The sequence below is a fragment of the Chelonia mydas genome, chromosome 3, assembly GCF_015237465.2.
Source record: "Chelonia mydas isolate rCheMyd1 chromosome 3, rCheMyd1.pri.v2, whole genome shotgun sequence".
NCBI lineage: Eukaryota > Metazoa > Chordata > Testudines > Cheloniidae > Chelonia > Chelonia mydas.
In genome coordinates, this window is record NC_057851.1 from 80,865,234 (window position 1) to 80,882,736 (window position 17,503).

The 17,503-nt window shown below is 39.9% G+C and overlaps 1 protein-coding gene across 2 annotated transcripts in view; it reads left to right on the forward strand.

The window, feature by feature from the left end:
* Window positions 1–17,503, forward strand: part of LOC102942958 — a 122,855-nt gene that overhangs the window by 102,005 nt on the left and 3,347 nt on the right. For both annotated transcript variants that reach the window (XM_043542765.1, XM_043542767.1), the window contains 6 exons: window positions 1,425–1,592; window positions 2,793–2,945; window positions 4,509–4,643; window positions 11,268–11,420; window positions 12,180–12,389; window positions 15,793–15,913. In XM_043542765.1, the coding sequence (XP_043398700.1) occupies window positions 1,425–1,592; window positions 2,793–2,945; window positions 4,509–4,643; window positions 11,268–11,420; window positions 12,180–12,389; window positions 15,793–15,913 (940 nt within the window). The remainder of the gene's footprint in view (window positions 1–1,424; window positions 1,593–2,792; window positions 2,946–4,508; window positions 4,644–11,267; window positions 11,421–12,179; window positions 12,390–15,792; window positions 15,914–17,503) is intronic.

The window sequence follows — 17,503 nt, forward strand, 5'->3', positions numbered from 1 at the left end:
AGCTGTGAGAGCCTTGAGCATGTTCAGTGAGCTTGGACTATTCAGAGATTTTATCTGTTAAACGCTAAGTAGTCTACTGAGTGTGTGTAAACTGTGATCATTTTTTGTCAAAGGCTTCTAAATTGGTCAATTTTTGGCCAGTTTTCACTAGGGTGGAAAAGGCACATCCCTGACACACAGACGTACCAAATTTAAAGCCCATGCTCTAAAGGCTAGGGGCACTGGAGTTGTTCAAAGAAAAGACCACAAGAATTTTTTAACAGGGCAATTCTTATTCTAGCCTTATTCTTAGAAATGGCTGAACTGTTCTGGCTGAAATTTTCCAGAAGAATTTAACCTGAGGCAGACACCCAGCACGGGGAAAATCAGTCTAAATGGTTAAAGTTTGGCAAAGTTATAAGCAACTGAACACTGGGTTCTGTAATGGGAAGTGTCGGGCAATCATAAAAATAGTTGGTGCTACCAGCCATGAGTATAGTCTGTATTTTTTGCACATAAAGGCTTCTGGAATCAGATTTTTCAAAATGACCCCTGACTTTCTAATGTACTCACAATTGAGTATGAATGCAAACTGGTTGCAAATGCAATAGATTAAGGATGAAAATGAAACTTTATATGTGTAATAACTACCTGCCTGAGCCTGCAAACCAGGCAGACAAATACAGTCCATTAGTTGTGCTCCCATTTCTGCTAACGTGGATGCCATCTCTAGGAATCAGATTGGTGCTGTGTTTTCAAGTATCAAGAGACCTACTAACAATACATTGCTGTTTATTTGATTCTTTATTAAGCAGTCTGTGCCTGGAGCTGTACAAACCTATAAGGAGACATTTTACTTGCCCCAAGAAACTTACAACCTAGTAGTTTACTGTACAGCTTAGCTGCAGTTCCTCTGATTTCTATCTTCAAGGAACAGGGGCGGTTAGGGTAAGTGGGATCAGGATTCACCAAAACTTCATGGCCCCACACAGACTCTTTCTCCTAATATCAGACTTCTTAATTTTCCTCCCTCAGCGCTCCCCAATGTACTTTCTCTCAATCTCTCTTACCCACTGGATTCATTGTTCATCTTCTTTGTCTCTTTCTTTCCCCCCCCCCCCCTTCATAACCACGAATAGACTCTTGGGTTTTCATATGTCGTTCTACATCTTAGCACCCTCAAAACATTGGGACTGAACCTCAGGGAGCCTTTGTATTCAGCCCCTTTAAAGGAAATAACTTCAAAGCAAATAGAGATACAAAATGTGGATGATTTTACAGAACTGTTTAATTACTGTAATGTAACTTTTCAGTTAGAAGTGGAGTCAAGCCATGAGGTTCATTTCTGTATCTAAACTTTTTCAAAGTTCTGGGATCTTCAGACCAAGGGTTTTGGTTTAGGCCCATCTCTAGTTTCACTGATTTACTTCTTTCTTCTTTGATAGATAGCAGAGCTGAGTCATGAGATGATTATGGAAATAACTGCTCTCAGAGCCAGACTCACTAATCTAGAAAAAAAAAATCTCTGTCTCAAAGAGGAGATAAGGAAAGAAGTACAAGATGAATATGAAACGTTAGTGCAGAATCTATTTGTGACTTGTTTACATCTAAAAGTAAGTACAAACCAAGTGGGTATCTGATAAGTCCCTTTTAGTTGCCATTGTATTATCTAGTATGTGGCATAGAAAGGAATGAATTAGAGAAATGGGCCCACAAGCTAAAGTGGATGGATGAATTACTGTTCATCTCTTTATGTACTTTGGGAGTATCTTGGGGAAATTTTCAGCTAGGGAAGTATGTGGATCTAGTCTGATGAAGAGAAGGTACATTTTATAGGGGACTAATATCCCACTAAAAGGGTGGGGACACTTGCTCTTTTTACCCACAGTGGTGAGAATGTTTGCTTGTTTTTAAATTAAAATTTAACTTTTAATGTATATTATTTTTCTTAGTAATCTAGGGCCAACTTGTTATGCCATTCCTCATGCTGAGTAGTGCCTTACTTCCCAAATGATTCCTCCTGTTGATTTCACTGGGGCTATTTGAGGAGTAAGGTACTACGCAGCAAGGGTGATGGTATCACAATCCAACTTCTAAATTGAAATGTAAGAAAATTACTCACTTGATCAATAACCTGTTCTAGAAGCAATCCAATACATAATCTTGGGGCTCTAGTTCAGGATTATCAGTGAGGTATCTACAAGCCCATTAATGCCCCAGAGGACAGAAAGGGTGGTAGCAGAATTACTTGCAGTCTCATCTCCCCACTCTCTCACTTGTTGTCTCTAGCATGAATCCATTTTGTACCAAAAAGCTTGTTCTTACAACATGCTACTCATTCTGTTAAACATGTGTGTCTTGTGCATATTGGTAGCTTATCTACAAAGCTATGCAACTGAAATGACATGGGCTAGAATGTCTGGCTAGGGGAAGAAATCTGCTTCCTCATTCTGATACTTTATGACTCTGGGAAATATTATCAGATAAAGCTTTCAGGTAGGAACTAAGATACTTCTCACACCTTCTAAAATACTGTGTGCAAGGGACTCCATAGGGACTGTTAGTCCATGTTCCTCTTTTTCCAGCATCTGATGAGCAGAATACAATCCCATTAAAAGGTGGTAAAAAAAATTTGCAGAGAAATGAAGGTCTTGCATATCTTATAAAAAGAGCCACTGATTCATTTAAATGCTCTGCTAGATGCATTTCAGTGAGTTAGCTGCATATTTTTATATGGAAGCATTATTTAGACTATAGTTTTATTAAGTTCATATGCATGTGTCTTCCCTCCTCCATAGTGTTTCTAATTGCAGGGGAAGCTAGATGACTATCGCCTTAATATGAGCCGACAAGTGTTTGAGATCATCAGTGAAGTGAGAAAAGAAGGGGTTGACAATATGATTGATTTGAAGAAAAAATTTGGTTCCACTAAAGATGATGATGGATTGAAAGTACATTTATCTAAAGTAAGGGCAGGGTTTTGTTTTGTTTTGTTTCTTTGTTTTTTAAGTGTAGGAATTATGGGCCCAAACCAAATGCCTGGATCTAAAACCTATTGAACTTTTGTGGTGGTTTTGACTCTGAACTTGGCAACTGTCTTGTGTGTCTGTAATGGGCTGACCCAAAAACTTGCATCCTACTCCTGGTGAACTTTGGAGAGGTTGAGTTCTGGGTCTAAACTTTGCAGTTCAGGTCCATCTGAAGTAGAAATGAAAATGGAATTTAACCATAAAAGCAAAAGGACATTGTTATTATTTAGAGCAGACAATGTTCTCAGCACTGGACAAAAAGAGAGAGAGAAAGAAATTAGTATTCTAGGAGCTTTTAGTCTGAAATCTAGGAGGAGAATCAACATGAGAATAGACCCTTGTTCACAGGCAGACACACACAGGCCCCAGTTCAGCAAAACACTTCAGCACTTGCTTAATTTAGTACAAGTAGTCCGGTTGTAAGTCAGAGACTACTCATGTGCATAAAGTTAATCACATGTAAGCACTTTGCTGAATAGCAATGGGGACCACTCATGTGCTTTGCTGAACTGGGGCCATAATCACTAAATCAAGTAATCCTCTCTCTCCATAACTAATCCATAAACTGAAAATTAGGTGTTCCAAAAGGTCAACATGGGGGGGGCGGAATCTTATACATCTGAGAAAAGCTACCATAAATTCCATTTAACTACACATGGAGTGCCTACCAGCTTTTGATCATGGTGGTAATATGAATAATAAGTAATAGTGCATTTAGCCAAATCATTAGCTCCCCAATGAAGAAGATAATCCAGTGAAAAGAAACAAACTTAGATCATTTTTATGTCCAAGGCTAGTTCAATTCATGTGGGAAACTTGGAAGAATAGAGTTGCTGATGAGTCCATCAATTAAGTCAAATGAGACCATCTTGGTCTTCCTTTGTCAGACCAGAATCTAATGTCTAAATATCTAAATCTATGATAAATTATAAAAATACACCTCCTGGTCTAACAAGTGCAAAAGCATGTGATGGGAAATGTAAATGTAATGTGGCCACCCAGACCCATCTCAAGAGTACAGGTTTCATCAACAAGCCTCCCAGCTGGGGCTATGTCAGGGAAAATAGGGTTCAGCTTCTCATATATCTTCTAATTTTGCCACAATGCTGCTAGGTCATCCTTATCAGGAAAATCGTAAGTGGGGTGAAACAGGGTACTGAATATGAACCAATGAATATGACCCAAAACCACCATTTGGGTAAATTTGGATATCCACAGAAAAATCCATGTGTTTTATCTCAGTTAGTAGTGTTTTATTTTTACACAGTTTACCTGTTTGTTCATTTTCTGTCTGTGGGTAGTGTTCACTTCTGTTCCCTCAGACGTACAGTAACTGAAGTTCATTTTGAAAAGTGCACTGGTTTAAACTGCAAAGTTCGAAGCTTTGGAAGTTCAGATCCGTTGGAGAGAAAACATATTGTAAAAACATTGCAGGTTGCTCTAAGGGAAAGTGCCATTGTAAGAAGTCTCTCTTAGTGACTGTGATAATGTTGTCTTTAGCAAGAGCAGCTGCAGTTCTTGCAGGATGAAAACACCAGACTACATGAGCTGGTGTGTAAGCTGAAAGTCCTAAGCTGTTGGAAGCAGACTATTCAAAAGGCACAACTCTCTGTAAAGCTGAGAAATGCAGAGAAGGTGAGAAGTCCTGATTCCTTCATTTTTACTATTGTCTTTTTTTTGTTTTCTGCTTAAACTAGGGATCAGATTTGGCCAGCTCGCAGTAGCTAAAAAGCCAGTACTCTCTCATGGTGATTGTTATCTTGTGCTCCAAATTCTAAGCTTCATTTTAAAAGAAGTAAATTATGGTTGTTCACAGTCCAAAGGTTATTTTTACAGAGTGTAAACCTGAACAGAGATGTCTGCCTCAATCAGCAGACAGTCTGAAATAACTCTGAGAAGTACTATGAACAGCCCACATTCACCCCATCAAGGCATTGACTCCGAAGACTAATTTTGACAATTTATATGTCAAAATTAACTATTTCACTACTGATCAAAGCAAATGAGACAGAAGAGGGACAACAATATTATGAAGATATGTATAGTCTAGTGGGAGAGGATGGGTATTTGTTTGTGGACGTAGTATGGGAAAGTACTGCTTTTTTTGGGTAGAGGGGAAGGCTTAGGATAATTTGAATTCTGCTTTGGTGTTGTCAAGGTTCCTTCCCCACTCTGAACTCTAGGGTACAGATGTGGGGACCTGCATGAAAACCTCCTAAGCTTATTTTTACCAGCTTAGGTTAAAACTTCCCCAAGATACAAACTATTTTCCTTTTTCCCTTGGACTTTATTGCTGCCACCACCAAGCGTCTAACAGATATATAACTGGGAAAGAGCCCACTTGGAAACGTCTTTCCCTCCAAAATCCTCCCCAAACCCTACACCCCCTTTCCTGGGGAAGGCTTGATAAAAATCCTCACCAATTTGTATAGGTGAACACAGACCCAACCCCTTGGATCTTAAGAACAATGAAAAAGCAATCAGGTTCTTAAAAGAAGAATTTTAATAGAAGTAAAAGAATCACCTCTGTAAAATCAAGATGGTAAATACCTTACAGGGTAATTAGATTCAAAACATAGAGAATCCCTCTAGGCAAACCTTAAGTTACAAAAAGACACAAAAACAGCAATCTACATTCCATTCAGCACAGCTTATTTTCTCAGCCATTTAAAGAAATCAGAATCTAATGCATATCTAGCTAGATTACTTACTAAGTTCTAAGACTCCATTCCTGTTCTGTTCCTGGCAAATGCATCACACAGTCAGAGAGCCTTTGTTTCTCCCCGTCTCCAGCTTTTGAAAGTATCTTGTCTCCTCATTGGTCATTGTGGTCAGGTGCCAGTGAGGTTATCCTAGCTTCTTAATCCTTTACAGGTGAAAGGGTTTTTCCTCTGGCCAGGTGGGATTTTAAAGGTGTTTACCCTTCCCTTTATATTTATGACAGGTGTGCATGGTGCTTTTTATAGAAGGGAACTACAGGGTATTTAAGAAAAGCAGAATGGGATACAAGGTTCTCATTTAAATTAAGGAAAAGATGGATTAAGCTCAAAGATTACTAAATTAAACCGAAGTGCAGATGAATGGAAAAAATATGCCTTCTCTCTCTGAATGTGGTTGGACAGAAAGAAACATATAGTTTACTGACAGTTACATGGATTATTTGGCTCTATAAGCCAAACCAAAGAAAGGCAGAATGATCATACTTGTTAATTTAAAATTGGTAAAGGCAGAATGGTATGTGTGTGTGTTTAAACCAATGTACAACTGTATGTGCACACACTTTGTTAATTTATGTCAAGGAGATGCTAAATAGTGGATGGATGATTGATTAATCAAAAAAGAGACTGAATTAGACTTCTAGCTTGTGGATTTGAAATAAAACGATGGCTCTCTATGACTTAAAAAAAATTAAAACAGGAAAAATTAGTGGGAATGTTGGTTTTGTTAGTTTAAATTGAGACAGCAAACTAGGTAATATATATGGTTGACCATCTTAAAACCTGAAGAGGGTAGAACAGATTCTCAGCTGTGTTAATTCATACCAAAGAAAGCCAAAAAGGAATCCAATAAGTGTTAACTTAGTGACAGGAAGGAAAGAACAAAATATTGCTTTGTATAAAGACTTGATTCTTATTGTATAAAAAGTCATTTTATAAAGCATTACTTTACATGATTCAACTAGCCAAAACAAATGCATGGGCCTGACTTGCTGTGTGCTACTCTATGAATTCTTGGCAAGGCTGAAACTGGAGCCTGCATGTTTTATTTCATCTTGTAGTCCTAGGGGCAGGTCAAGATTTATTTACAGAGCGAGAGAAGCGCAATACTGCAGATTACGTCACAAGTGAGCAATATTCTGTTGCTCTGGTTGAAGGTGCACCCCACAATGGGTCAATGCAGTCTCTATAGCTTAGGGGCGTTCCTGGATTCCTCATTGACGCTGAGCTCTTGCATAGCAGCATCTGTGAGTAACACTTTCTACAACCTTCACTTGGCTAGGAGTCTCCGTCTCATCCAGGTGAACGATAATTTGACCTCAGTTATTCATGCCTGCATCACGTCTCGGCTGGACTACTGCAAAGTGGTTTTCCTGGGCATGAAACCTTCAGTATTTAGGAAATTCTGACTAGTAGAGAAAGCTGCAGCTCATCTATTCAGCAACCTAGGCTACTGCAAGCACAGCAAGCCTATCCGCTGCTCACGACGCTGGCTACCCATAGAATATCAAATCAAGTTGAAGATCTTGGGCCTTATTTTCAAGATGACCCTGGGCCTAGGCCAGGGGTGGGCAAACTTTTTGGTATGGGAAACTTTTTGGTATGAGGGCCACATCGGGGTTCCAAACTGTGTGGAGGACCAGGTGTAGTGTATTAAATTGCTCCCTGTAGGATTGTGCTACTTACATTGTACTAGTTATGGCTGCCAGTCCTGGTGCTCGGAGCGGCATGGTAAGGGGGCAGGGGGGGTTGGATAAGGGGCAGGGGGTTCCGGGGGGCAGTCAGGGGACAGGGAGCAGGGGGCAGTTGGATAGGATGGAGGTTCGGGGGGGGGTCAGGGGACAGGAAACAGGGGGTTGGATAGGCATGGGAGCCCTGGGGGCCCTGTCAGGGGGCGGGGGTGTGGATAGGGATTGGGGCAGTCAGAGGACAGGGAGCAGGGGGTTGGATAGGGGTTGGGGTCCTGGGGGGGGGCAGTTGGGGCAGTCGGGACAAGGAGCAAGGGGGTTGGAAAACGTTTAGAAAATGGCAAGTGAGGCACTGAAGCTGTTTAACAACCAAAAAGATTAAAGAATCCATATGTTTCTGCTGAGAAGAGAGGGGGAAAAAAATTGGGCTGACCTTGTGATGTGGTTCAGGATTATGTATGAAGTGTCAGGTATATACCGCAAGATCTCTGAGACTCGTATAGACTTTTTATCAGAAGCACATGTGACCATTTAATCATAGTATCCTATAACATATTGGGGCCCTCCATGCAGGATGGAAAGTCAGTGGCTACCATTCTGACGTTTTATTATTTATGTAGTGTAACATGGGGCTTTAAAAACATGCAAGAAAAGAAGGACCCTTCCCTCAAGAAGAATTTACAATCTACATAAAATCGATGCAACAAAAGGACTGAGTAATTATCTTTGGTATGCAAGGAAGGTACCTATAGCTGCAGTGGGTTTGAATATACTGGAGTGAGGAGAGTTACTGAGGCAGAAGAGAGGGAAGGAGGGTGTCAGGGTATGTATTACCCAGCCATGATGACAACTGAAGGTAAAAGTGAATGCAGGGCTGGCCTCAAACACAAGCAGAATAAGTGGCTGCTTTGTGCCCTGCTCTTTGGCCTGTGGGCTCATGTGTCTTGTGTACTCTGCAACTAATGTGCAACTCATGATCCAATTTTTCTTTTTGTCAATTCAGGGCTGGCTCCATAAATCTGCTAGGCCAGTCCTGTATGAGCGAGTGAGTGTTTTATGACAGAGAACACAAAATGGGATGGGAACCAGTCAATGTAAATTCCAGAATCAAATCCAGTAAACCCAGTTTCCCACAGAATCTGACTGCAACAGGATTCCATTGAACTTGAGGAGAAATCTATTCATATTCAGCCGTACTGCGAGTTCTTATGAGTTTTGCTCACCGAAGCAGGACAAAATGATAAAGCTAATCACTGAACCGTGACAGATTATTTCCTGTAATTACTGAGGTTTTCTTTGCAGGTGATTATATCCCAGGTATCAGTATTATTGTCTGCCTGTCTGTAAACTTGCTGATAAGATTTCACTTTTAATTGAAACATATATGAATTAACATTCTAGGTGATAGTTGAAAACATTGAGATCTGATTCTACTTCAACTTTAACGGGAGTGTTTTATCCAAGTAAGGACTGCAGGAAACAGTTTAAAGGAGATCTGCAAAGGGAAAAATTAGGCTCATGCCTTTTTGTATGTATGAAGGAGTCCTGAATATGGAGGCTAGGTGGATTTGTTGTTTTCAGGGGTGGGGGTTGGTTCTTAATTACATTAGAAATTCAGATCATGTCTAGGTTAGAAGATCAGAGTTAACTTGAGTGGTCAACACCTGAATTGGCTTAGCCTAGGTATGAGCTGCAAAGCCATACCTTTGAGTTACTGTGTCCTCATTGGTGCTGCGCTCACCCATCTCGAGGCATATCCCAGGGTTCTTTGTGCAGCAGGAAGCTGATCTGCTCTGATTCTTTCCCAATGAATTATGGAAGGACTAGACTCTGCTTCTGGACACACAGGGGAATTGTGGGAAAGCACTGGAAGACTATCAATACTTGAGTGATTTAGCCTACGTCCTCACTGCAAAGTAGGAAGGGTACCAGCCTGAGTGAAAACAGCACCAGAGCTCTAGCTCATATACTGAGTAGTGCCAGCTAGCCTAGATTTAAAACACCCACAAACTCAGGGGCAATACCTGAGTCAAAGTCTGAGTTAACTCTGCAGTGAAGATGTACCCAGATGTACTCTGTTAAGAGAGTGAGAGACTCTTAGTCAGTCTGGTTGTTTAAAACTTTTATTTGTTTTATTAACACCTATTTAACGCTAGTGATTAACGTTTTGAATACAGGAAGACTTTGCTAAAAATTCAACACCCTCAGCCTTTAATAACATGTTAAGAATTCAAAATAAATGTATCCTATACCTCCTGCTGGTCCTCCAAAAAAACCAAGGAAGATCAGATTTTGTATTCCTGATATTGCTTAGGACCAGGGATCCTAGAAATCCATTTGCCATGGAAAAACGTGGCATTTCCATTTTTACAGAGAAATCTGTATTTTTTACATTTTATGAAAATATAAAAACATATATTAACTTTTAATTATATTTTACTGAAAGTACCAGTGTCACTTATTCAATGCGCACAACCTCCTCCTCCTGTGGTTGATTTTTTTGAATGTGCTGTAAATTTACATAGCTAAACATACTCCAATAAGCTGCTTCCAGCGTACAGAGGTTACTCAGTGGCATATAGGGGTTTGTGTTTTAATGCATCTCAAATTTCACTTCAGCCTCCAGATGTAAGTAATTAAAGTTATGAAAAGATGCCAAAAACTTTAAAAATCACCCTTACAGACCATGTTGCTGAGTTTGGCCAGGACAAATTTCAAGTTGATGGTAATGTGCTGTTCTGTACTGTATGTGACAAGGCTGTAGATTACATTTGAAGGCAGACAGTTGAAGACCACGAGGAAAGTGCTAAACATAAACGGAATGAAAAGAAATGAAGAGGTTGAAACAGCAGGGTCATCAACAACAGCAAAGAAACAATGCACTGTGACTGGATCATTCTATTCATTTTATTTTATTATAATGATTGATGGCATTGGTAGGCTTTGTACTTGCTTTAAAAAACTGTAAATGTATCAATAAAACATTGTGTTCAACTGATACCTATATATATTGTGGCCAGGAAAACTAATGTTCAGTGTTTCATTTTAATTGAGTAAAAATGTGAATTTTATGGTTTGTTTTTTTCTTGGAGAATTTTTGGTTTTTTTTAATCACAGAAAATTAGGATCTCTTAAGGGCTTATCTACACACAAGTGTAATGTTTTAACTACACTGGTACAACCCCCTTGTGTGGACACCATCGCCAGTATAAAGGTGCTTATACTCATAAGGGTAGGATGTAAGATGTCCTTATGCTGAGGTCTGGTCTACACTTAAAAGTTAGGTTGGCATAGCTGTGGCGCTCAGGGGTGTGAAAAACTGACAACCTAAACCCCAGTGTAGATGCAGCTAGGTTGAAGGAAGAATGCTTCTGTCATCCTAGCTATTGTCGCTCAGAGAAGTGGAGTTCCTAAAGTGATAGAAAAGAACTTTCCATCACTGTCAGAAGCATCCTCACTAGAGGCATAGCTATGGTGTGGTAGCTGTGCCTCTGTAGTGAAGACATGGACTCATATAAGTTGTACTAACCTTGAATATGTTGGTAAAAATTTATATATACCTATCACATATCTAACCCAAATAGTTCTATCCATACAAAATCTGTCTGTAAACCAAGCTTTAGAAAAAATGAACAGAAACATACCGAACAAGCCCCCAAATACAAAAGCCCCCAAAACCAAACAAGCACCCCTACATTTTTCAGGCCTTCTTTTTGAATCAGAAAGAAACAAAAAGGGACTCCTGCAACTTATTAAAAATCCCTTGCAGGTCACCTTTCAAGTAATCTGGCGCTATTAACAATAGAGGACCATGGCTTTCATTCCTTAATTTTATTACATATTTTTGTTAACAGGAGGCCCTTCAAAACAAAGAAGAGTGTTTGAATGCTAAGATGCTGGCAGAGCAAGAGGTGTTTTTATTTCGTCAGCAGCTGGTGGCTGTGAGGAAGGCTCTGGCAAAATCTCAAGCAGACAATGAAAGACTAAAGAAACAGTTAGATAAGCAGGTACCTAAAATAACGGTCCTGAGTCATTCTACGAAGTGGGTCAAATTATCACCTCCTCTCAATACCACTTACTTGAATAGAGAATTTTACCCATTGCCTTTCAAGAGGGAAATACTTCGTGAAACAATTGAGGGACAATTGAAAACTGAAGCTGAAGATGTATATATTTTGACTCTACCAAGCCATACATATTGGTTTGAGCGTTTTTCACAGGCACTGTTGTAGTCAGAGAGAAATATAGACAAAAGCTGTTAGGGATCATATTTAAGATTTATATCACCTCAGCAAAATGACGATCAAAGATTTTAAAGGGTTATTTTATGAAAATGAAGCTGTAAGATGAAGATGTGAACTGTCCAAGAGCCTAAGAATATCTCCTAGATGCTAAATACCTGTATTAAAAAATAATTCCAGTAATCTATTGCTGATAATTATTTTACATAAGAGAGAAAAAGAAAACCCAATGTTTATTCCCCCACACAAAAAGTTTAACTTAGGCCTTGTCTACACTACAGGGTTAATTTGATGTAAGTTATGCAGTTTAAGTTATGTAACTTACCGGAGCAGGGAGCTCCTTTCCAGGCATTGCTTAAAGGTGATGTGCAAAGGAGAAAAAAGTGGGCATCTGCCCTATTTTGTTTCTGATTCCAGGAAGTTTGAGGATTGGTTTGTTTTTAATTCTGCTTGTTTTTCTTACATGAGAAAGGAATGAGTCTTTCAAGTTCTGTTGCCTGACATATTGTTGTTTCCATGCTATAGAAACACTTGCTACAAGAAGTAGAACATAGGATGACTCAAGAAGCCCGGAGCAGGCAACAGCTGGATGTGATGAAAGCAGCAAACATGGAGAAGATGCTGGAAGACATGGGGCAGAAAGAACAGAGGCTGCAATGTCTGACTGAAGATGCTGAGAAATCTTCTAGAATAGTGCAGCTTCAGCAAAAACGAATCAAAAAAGAAATGCGGCAGGTAAGCGCCTAACTACACCTTTAAACGCTTCAGCATGTACCATGTTGCTAAGGAAGCTAGCATTCCTTGAGAAATGTACTAGGGCCTCAGTATTGGTTACCAGCTACATGTCTTTCTCTGAATGCTGAATGCATCCCCTCCAGTATCCTGGATTTCACAGTATAATCTGGATTTTGGGAGTTATTGCCGCCTCCTTCTGCAGCCCTGCCAAACTAGGAGATGTTCTGAAACGAGAGACATCCCCATAGACTGCCTTTGGGTCTAAGGAACAGTGCACTGGGTTGGGGGCTAGGAGACCATGTGGTCTAAGCTCATCTCTTCCAAAGTTTTTTATATTTGTGTGTACTTCACAACTCCTAATATTGAGCATGGCCTTGAATCCCTGTCCTCAGAGGCAAGTATTCTCCCCATTTTACAAATAAGCTAATGGAGAGGTCACACAAGGTCACTTCTGACAGAACTGGGGATAGAATTGTTTTTAAAATGGCAAGCCTAAATCTCCTCCACACATCCACAATGTGCCAAACCTAAGTATTTGTAAGCACTGCTCTAACCACTAGAAAATGCTCCCTTCCTAGAACTGGGAGTAGAACTCAGGAACACTGATCTCCAACACTCTACCATCATTTAGCAAATAGTTGTGTAATCCACTGGCAAATGTGTGTCACATCCCTCGCTAGCTGCTGGTCTACAGAGAGGATAACAGGGAATTCTTTAGCTCTGTACTAGGAATCTGAAGACTGAGGGTTCAAGTCCTGCTGGTACTTTGTTTGTACATTGTGGAATTTCTGTCCTTCCTGATTTCTTTTTAAACAGTTGGTTTAATGAGTGAGAAAACATCCTTAAAAACTGCTTTATAGTTAAAAAGCCCCCAAACATTATACCACAATTGACCGATTAAAATGTGTAACAAAACACAGATATAAAATGTTTCAGCCATTTGCGTCACATTGTGGTTGCTTCGATTACACACTGGCAGATTTAAGATTGAGAGGTATGACTGAATGGAATGGAGGAGCTCAGGAGTGCCTGCTAGTTAACCCACTGGTATATTAAGTCTTCTCCTGCATTGTCACGTGAACTGTAAATGAGGAAATCCGTTCCAGCAGTTTCACCATAAACTCATAAACTTAGAAGTACTAACATTTAAATGTTCTTATTGGGTGAAATCAAACATGCAGTACTATATTTGGTATAAATTATAGAATGGCTAATCATTCCCAACAGTACAAGCCTTTCGCTTGCAATAAAAGTTTGGCAAATTCTACTTGATTAAGTTGTTTTTTATGAAAATTTTACTGATCTTATCTGATTATATATTTTGTGTTTAAACAGTTCTGGATAATCTAGATCCTTTTGGGAGATTCATTGATGTATAAAGTAGATCCAAGAGCACCTTGACAGCCAAAACATACACAAAACAGCTGCTGTTTTGTGTATAAAACAAAAACACATGGTTTTTCATCTTCAGCATATCTTAATGCCATTACTATGGTATAATAACAAAGAAATGGCTTGTTGAAACTAGTCCAGCAAATACAGGGCAAAACCACTGACTCAGGGCAAAGGAGACACAACCAAAAACTAAACACCTTGGTCGCTGCCATAGATTGGTCATTTTTATCTCCACTCCAAATGTTTACTGTTGTAAAAAAAGAAACATAATTAGTATTTATGGTAATTATCAAGTCTTTGATACTATAACACAAGTTGTATACAGCCATTGCAGACAGCATACATAGCTGGCATGTAGAAATTGTATTATTCCTTTGCTTTATCTACTTTCTATCTGACATGATTAAGAGGCACACATCCATTACCAGTGGTTCTCAAACTGGGGTTCAAGGAACCATTTTTGATGGTTCACTGAGTGAAACATTTTGGGACACAGAAAGGCTTGAGCCCAGTCTACACACATAAATTACATCAATTTAACTAAATCAGTGCCAACACGTTGTGTGGACAGTCTGAAGTTGGATATTGAGTTAGCTTAATTTAATTGCTTAACAATGTCCTCCATTATTAGACTGATTTAAGACTGTCTGTAGAAAGGAGTGGTACAAATTTAAGTGAATCAATTTAGAAGCTGATTTAACTAAATGAGTACAATTTCCATAGTCCAGCTCTTGAACTGGGTTGTTGGGTGGATAAGTGGGTCAATGAGAAGTGCTTTGTGTCTCTTACAAAGTGACCTGCAGAATGAAAATGTTTGAAAAACACGTGATTAGATTTAGTCAGGTAAGTCCCCTTGGCTGCACTTCATGCACTCCACAATCTCTAAGAGCATAAAGTGTGGCTTTCCATCCCTTTTTTGCAGTCCTATCATAGATAGGATGAAAATTCCTTGTTCTTATCTGACTGCCTCTCCTGTAAACCTGGCCAAAATATTTTCTCTCTTCAACCACCTGAACAGTCCAATTGAAAGCACCCACCGTGATTTGGGAGAGTCGGGATGACAGATAGCATTTTGCTGGGAATAGTTTGGCAGGCTGCTGGCACTTTCTGTGACCGCCTTTATTAAGAGCATATGACGCCAAGAGACTTTTGGAAGAGCAGAGCATTCAGCCCTGGCACATAGGCCAATGATTTCATAGTTCCCCATCTCTAAATGGTGCAGCTGTGCACCCTTTTGTTGTGTTTACAAAATACTTGTAACCCTTTGAGTGCCCAGAAACATCAGTAGCTGAATCGGCCTTTGAGAAAATAAACAAATAATATGGTATTGGATAAACAAAACAATTAATGTCAGGACTTTTAGTGCTACATAGTGGTCCCTGCTGCTGGAGGATACCTATGTGGGCATAAAAGCATGTGGCTTATAACAGTTACCCTGTACAGAACTAAGCCATCATCTCAGTGGTGTCTGATTCAATTGCTGGTTCTCATTTCTTGCTCCTTGTTCTGGCAGGGAGTGGGGGCACTGAGAAGACAGGCCACACAGCCGTTGGAGGAGCTGAGGGGAAGATGACTTGCTGTTGTTCACTCCTGTCTTTCATTTAGAATGGCACTGAGGCTGGACGTGGCTGGTCATGATGTGGGGTGTGGGTTACCGGGGTTATAAATAGAGAGCTCAGGGGAATGAGAAGGGAAAAGGCCGCAGGTTGTCTGTCTACTATCCTTTCTTAAGATGCTGGAAACTGCAGATTTTATTAGTTATAATGACCGTTTATACCAATTATATCACTCTCTCCTCCAGAAGGATCCCAGACACATTTTATAAAATTATATCTAGGAATTACTTCATCCACCACTGAACTGTGACCACCTTTGATGTTGACAGCATCTGCTTCTCCTCCCTTTGAGCCCTTTAGCCTGTGACTTTGCTTTGAACAAGGACTGTCAGAAGATTTTTTTTTCTTTTTTAACCTGAATCCTTTACATGTGGTATTGCCATCCTCCTTAGATAAGAAGCCAATTGATCCAAGAACGTAGTTTAAAACTGGATGCCTTCCAGAGGGTGGATGAACTGCAGTATCAGGTTTACGACTTGGAAGCTGTAACATCCCAGAGAAACTCACCCGCAGGTAAGGGAACACGTATTTCTTTTAAAATGATATGGAACATCCAAACAAGGCCAGTAGATGTTTCCATCCTAATTGTGTGGCTTGGGTACTGTACCACCACCCGGATTGCCAAAATGGCACATGCCTTCATATTCACCAACCCCCACCTACAAAAATAGATGTTTTCTCTCCCCCTTCATTCCCCCTCTTTTTTCTTCTTTTTCTTCTCATGTGTGAAGAAGGCCTCAAAGATGGTTTTGGTGTTTTGGGGGTGGGTGGGTTTTGTTTTTATTTTTGCTTGTTTTTTTAACCTTAGCACCATCAGGAATATAAATACTGCTGTTTTTACTGGAAGTCTCTTTGGAGAACAAGAGAATAGGAGTTTGGAGCTTTCTGGGTTCTTCGTTGAAGGAGCAAGAATTTTGAAGCTTTAACAAAGAGATTTTTTTTTTTCTTCCCAGCTCTTTTTTTATAACACCTATTTAATTCAAAGTGCTTTAAACAGGTTGATGAAAAATCCCCACCCCTGCAATTGCTCAAGTTTCACTTCCTTTCTTCTTGTGATATCAAAATCCTGCTAATTCTTCAATCAGCTGTAGAGTCATGTAGGAAATTGGGATGGCCAAGACCTGAATTTTTAATACATTAAATACAGGGAAAAAACCCAACCTTCCAGGCCTTCTTTAAATATTATGAAGACTAAAAAAATGACATCCAGTTCTGACATACCAGCATACAATCCAGACCAATGAGTAGCTTTGTCACTCCTGCCCTGTAACCTGGGGTGCCCTTTAGAGTACTTTGCTTATGTAGCCTCCAACCTGGACTGCTCACAAACAGCCTCCAGCATGTAAGTCACTCCCAGCTATGTCTCTGTGTGTGCTGCAGCCAACCAGCCCCTGTGGGCTCTTACCAGCCTTAAAGATTACCACAGGGTGACACCAACACACTGCCAGTCCCAGATTTTCCCCCAGAAACCTATGTCCTGTACTGCCCAGCACTCTCCTGAACAATACAAATATATTAAGTCTGTTATTCCTTTGAGGGAATAATATGCACACAACTTATTACCCCAATTGGAATTACCCAAACACTTCGACTTAAACACACTGGACTAGATAAAACAATAAAACAAGTTTATTAACTACAAAGAAAGATTTTAAGTGAGTACAAGTAATGAGGCATAAAAGTCAGAAATGGTTACCAGAAAAATAAAGATAAAACGTACTGGTGGCTAACTTAAGAAACAGTATCAGATTCAAAGCAAAGCTTTTTTTACCACATGCTTCAGAAAATAACTGACCAAAATTTCCAGTCAGGACCCCTCCCCTAGAGTCCAATGGCTGCTTCCTTTGTCTCTTCAGATGCAGTGAATGTGATGGGCAGGGAGAGAGAGAGGTGCCTTGGGGAGTTTCTCTCTTTTTTATAGTTTCATTCCCTCTCTTGAAAACATTGCCAGCTGAGACAGTGTATCTGTGTGGAAAGATGTTCCCTGCTGGGGTTTTTCGCTGTACATTGGGTAGTTGCAGGGTTGATTTGCAACTCATTGTGGGTTTTCCCTTTCTAATGCATTATTTCAGTGCATTTAATCGGAGATCTATTTGTGTTTCC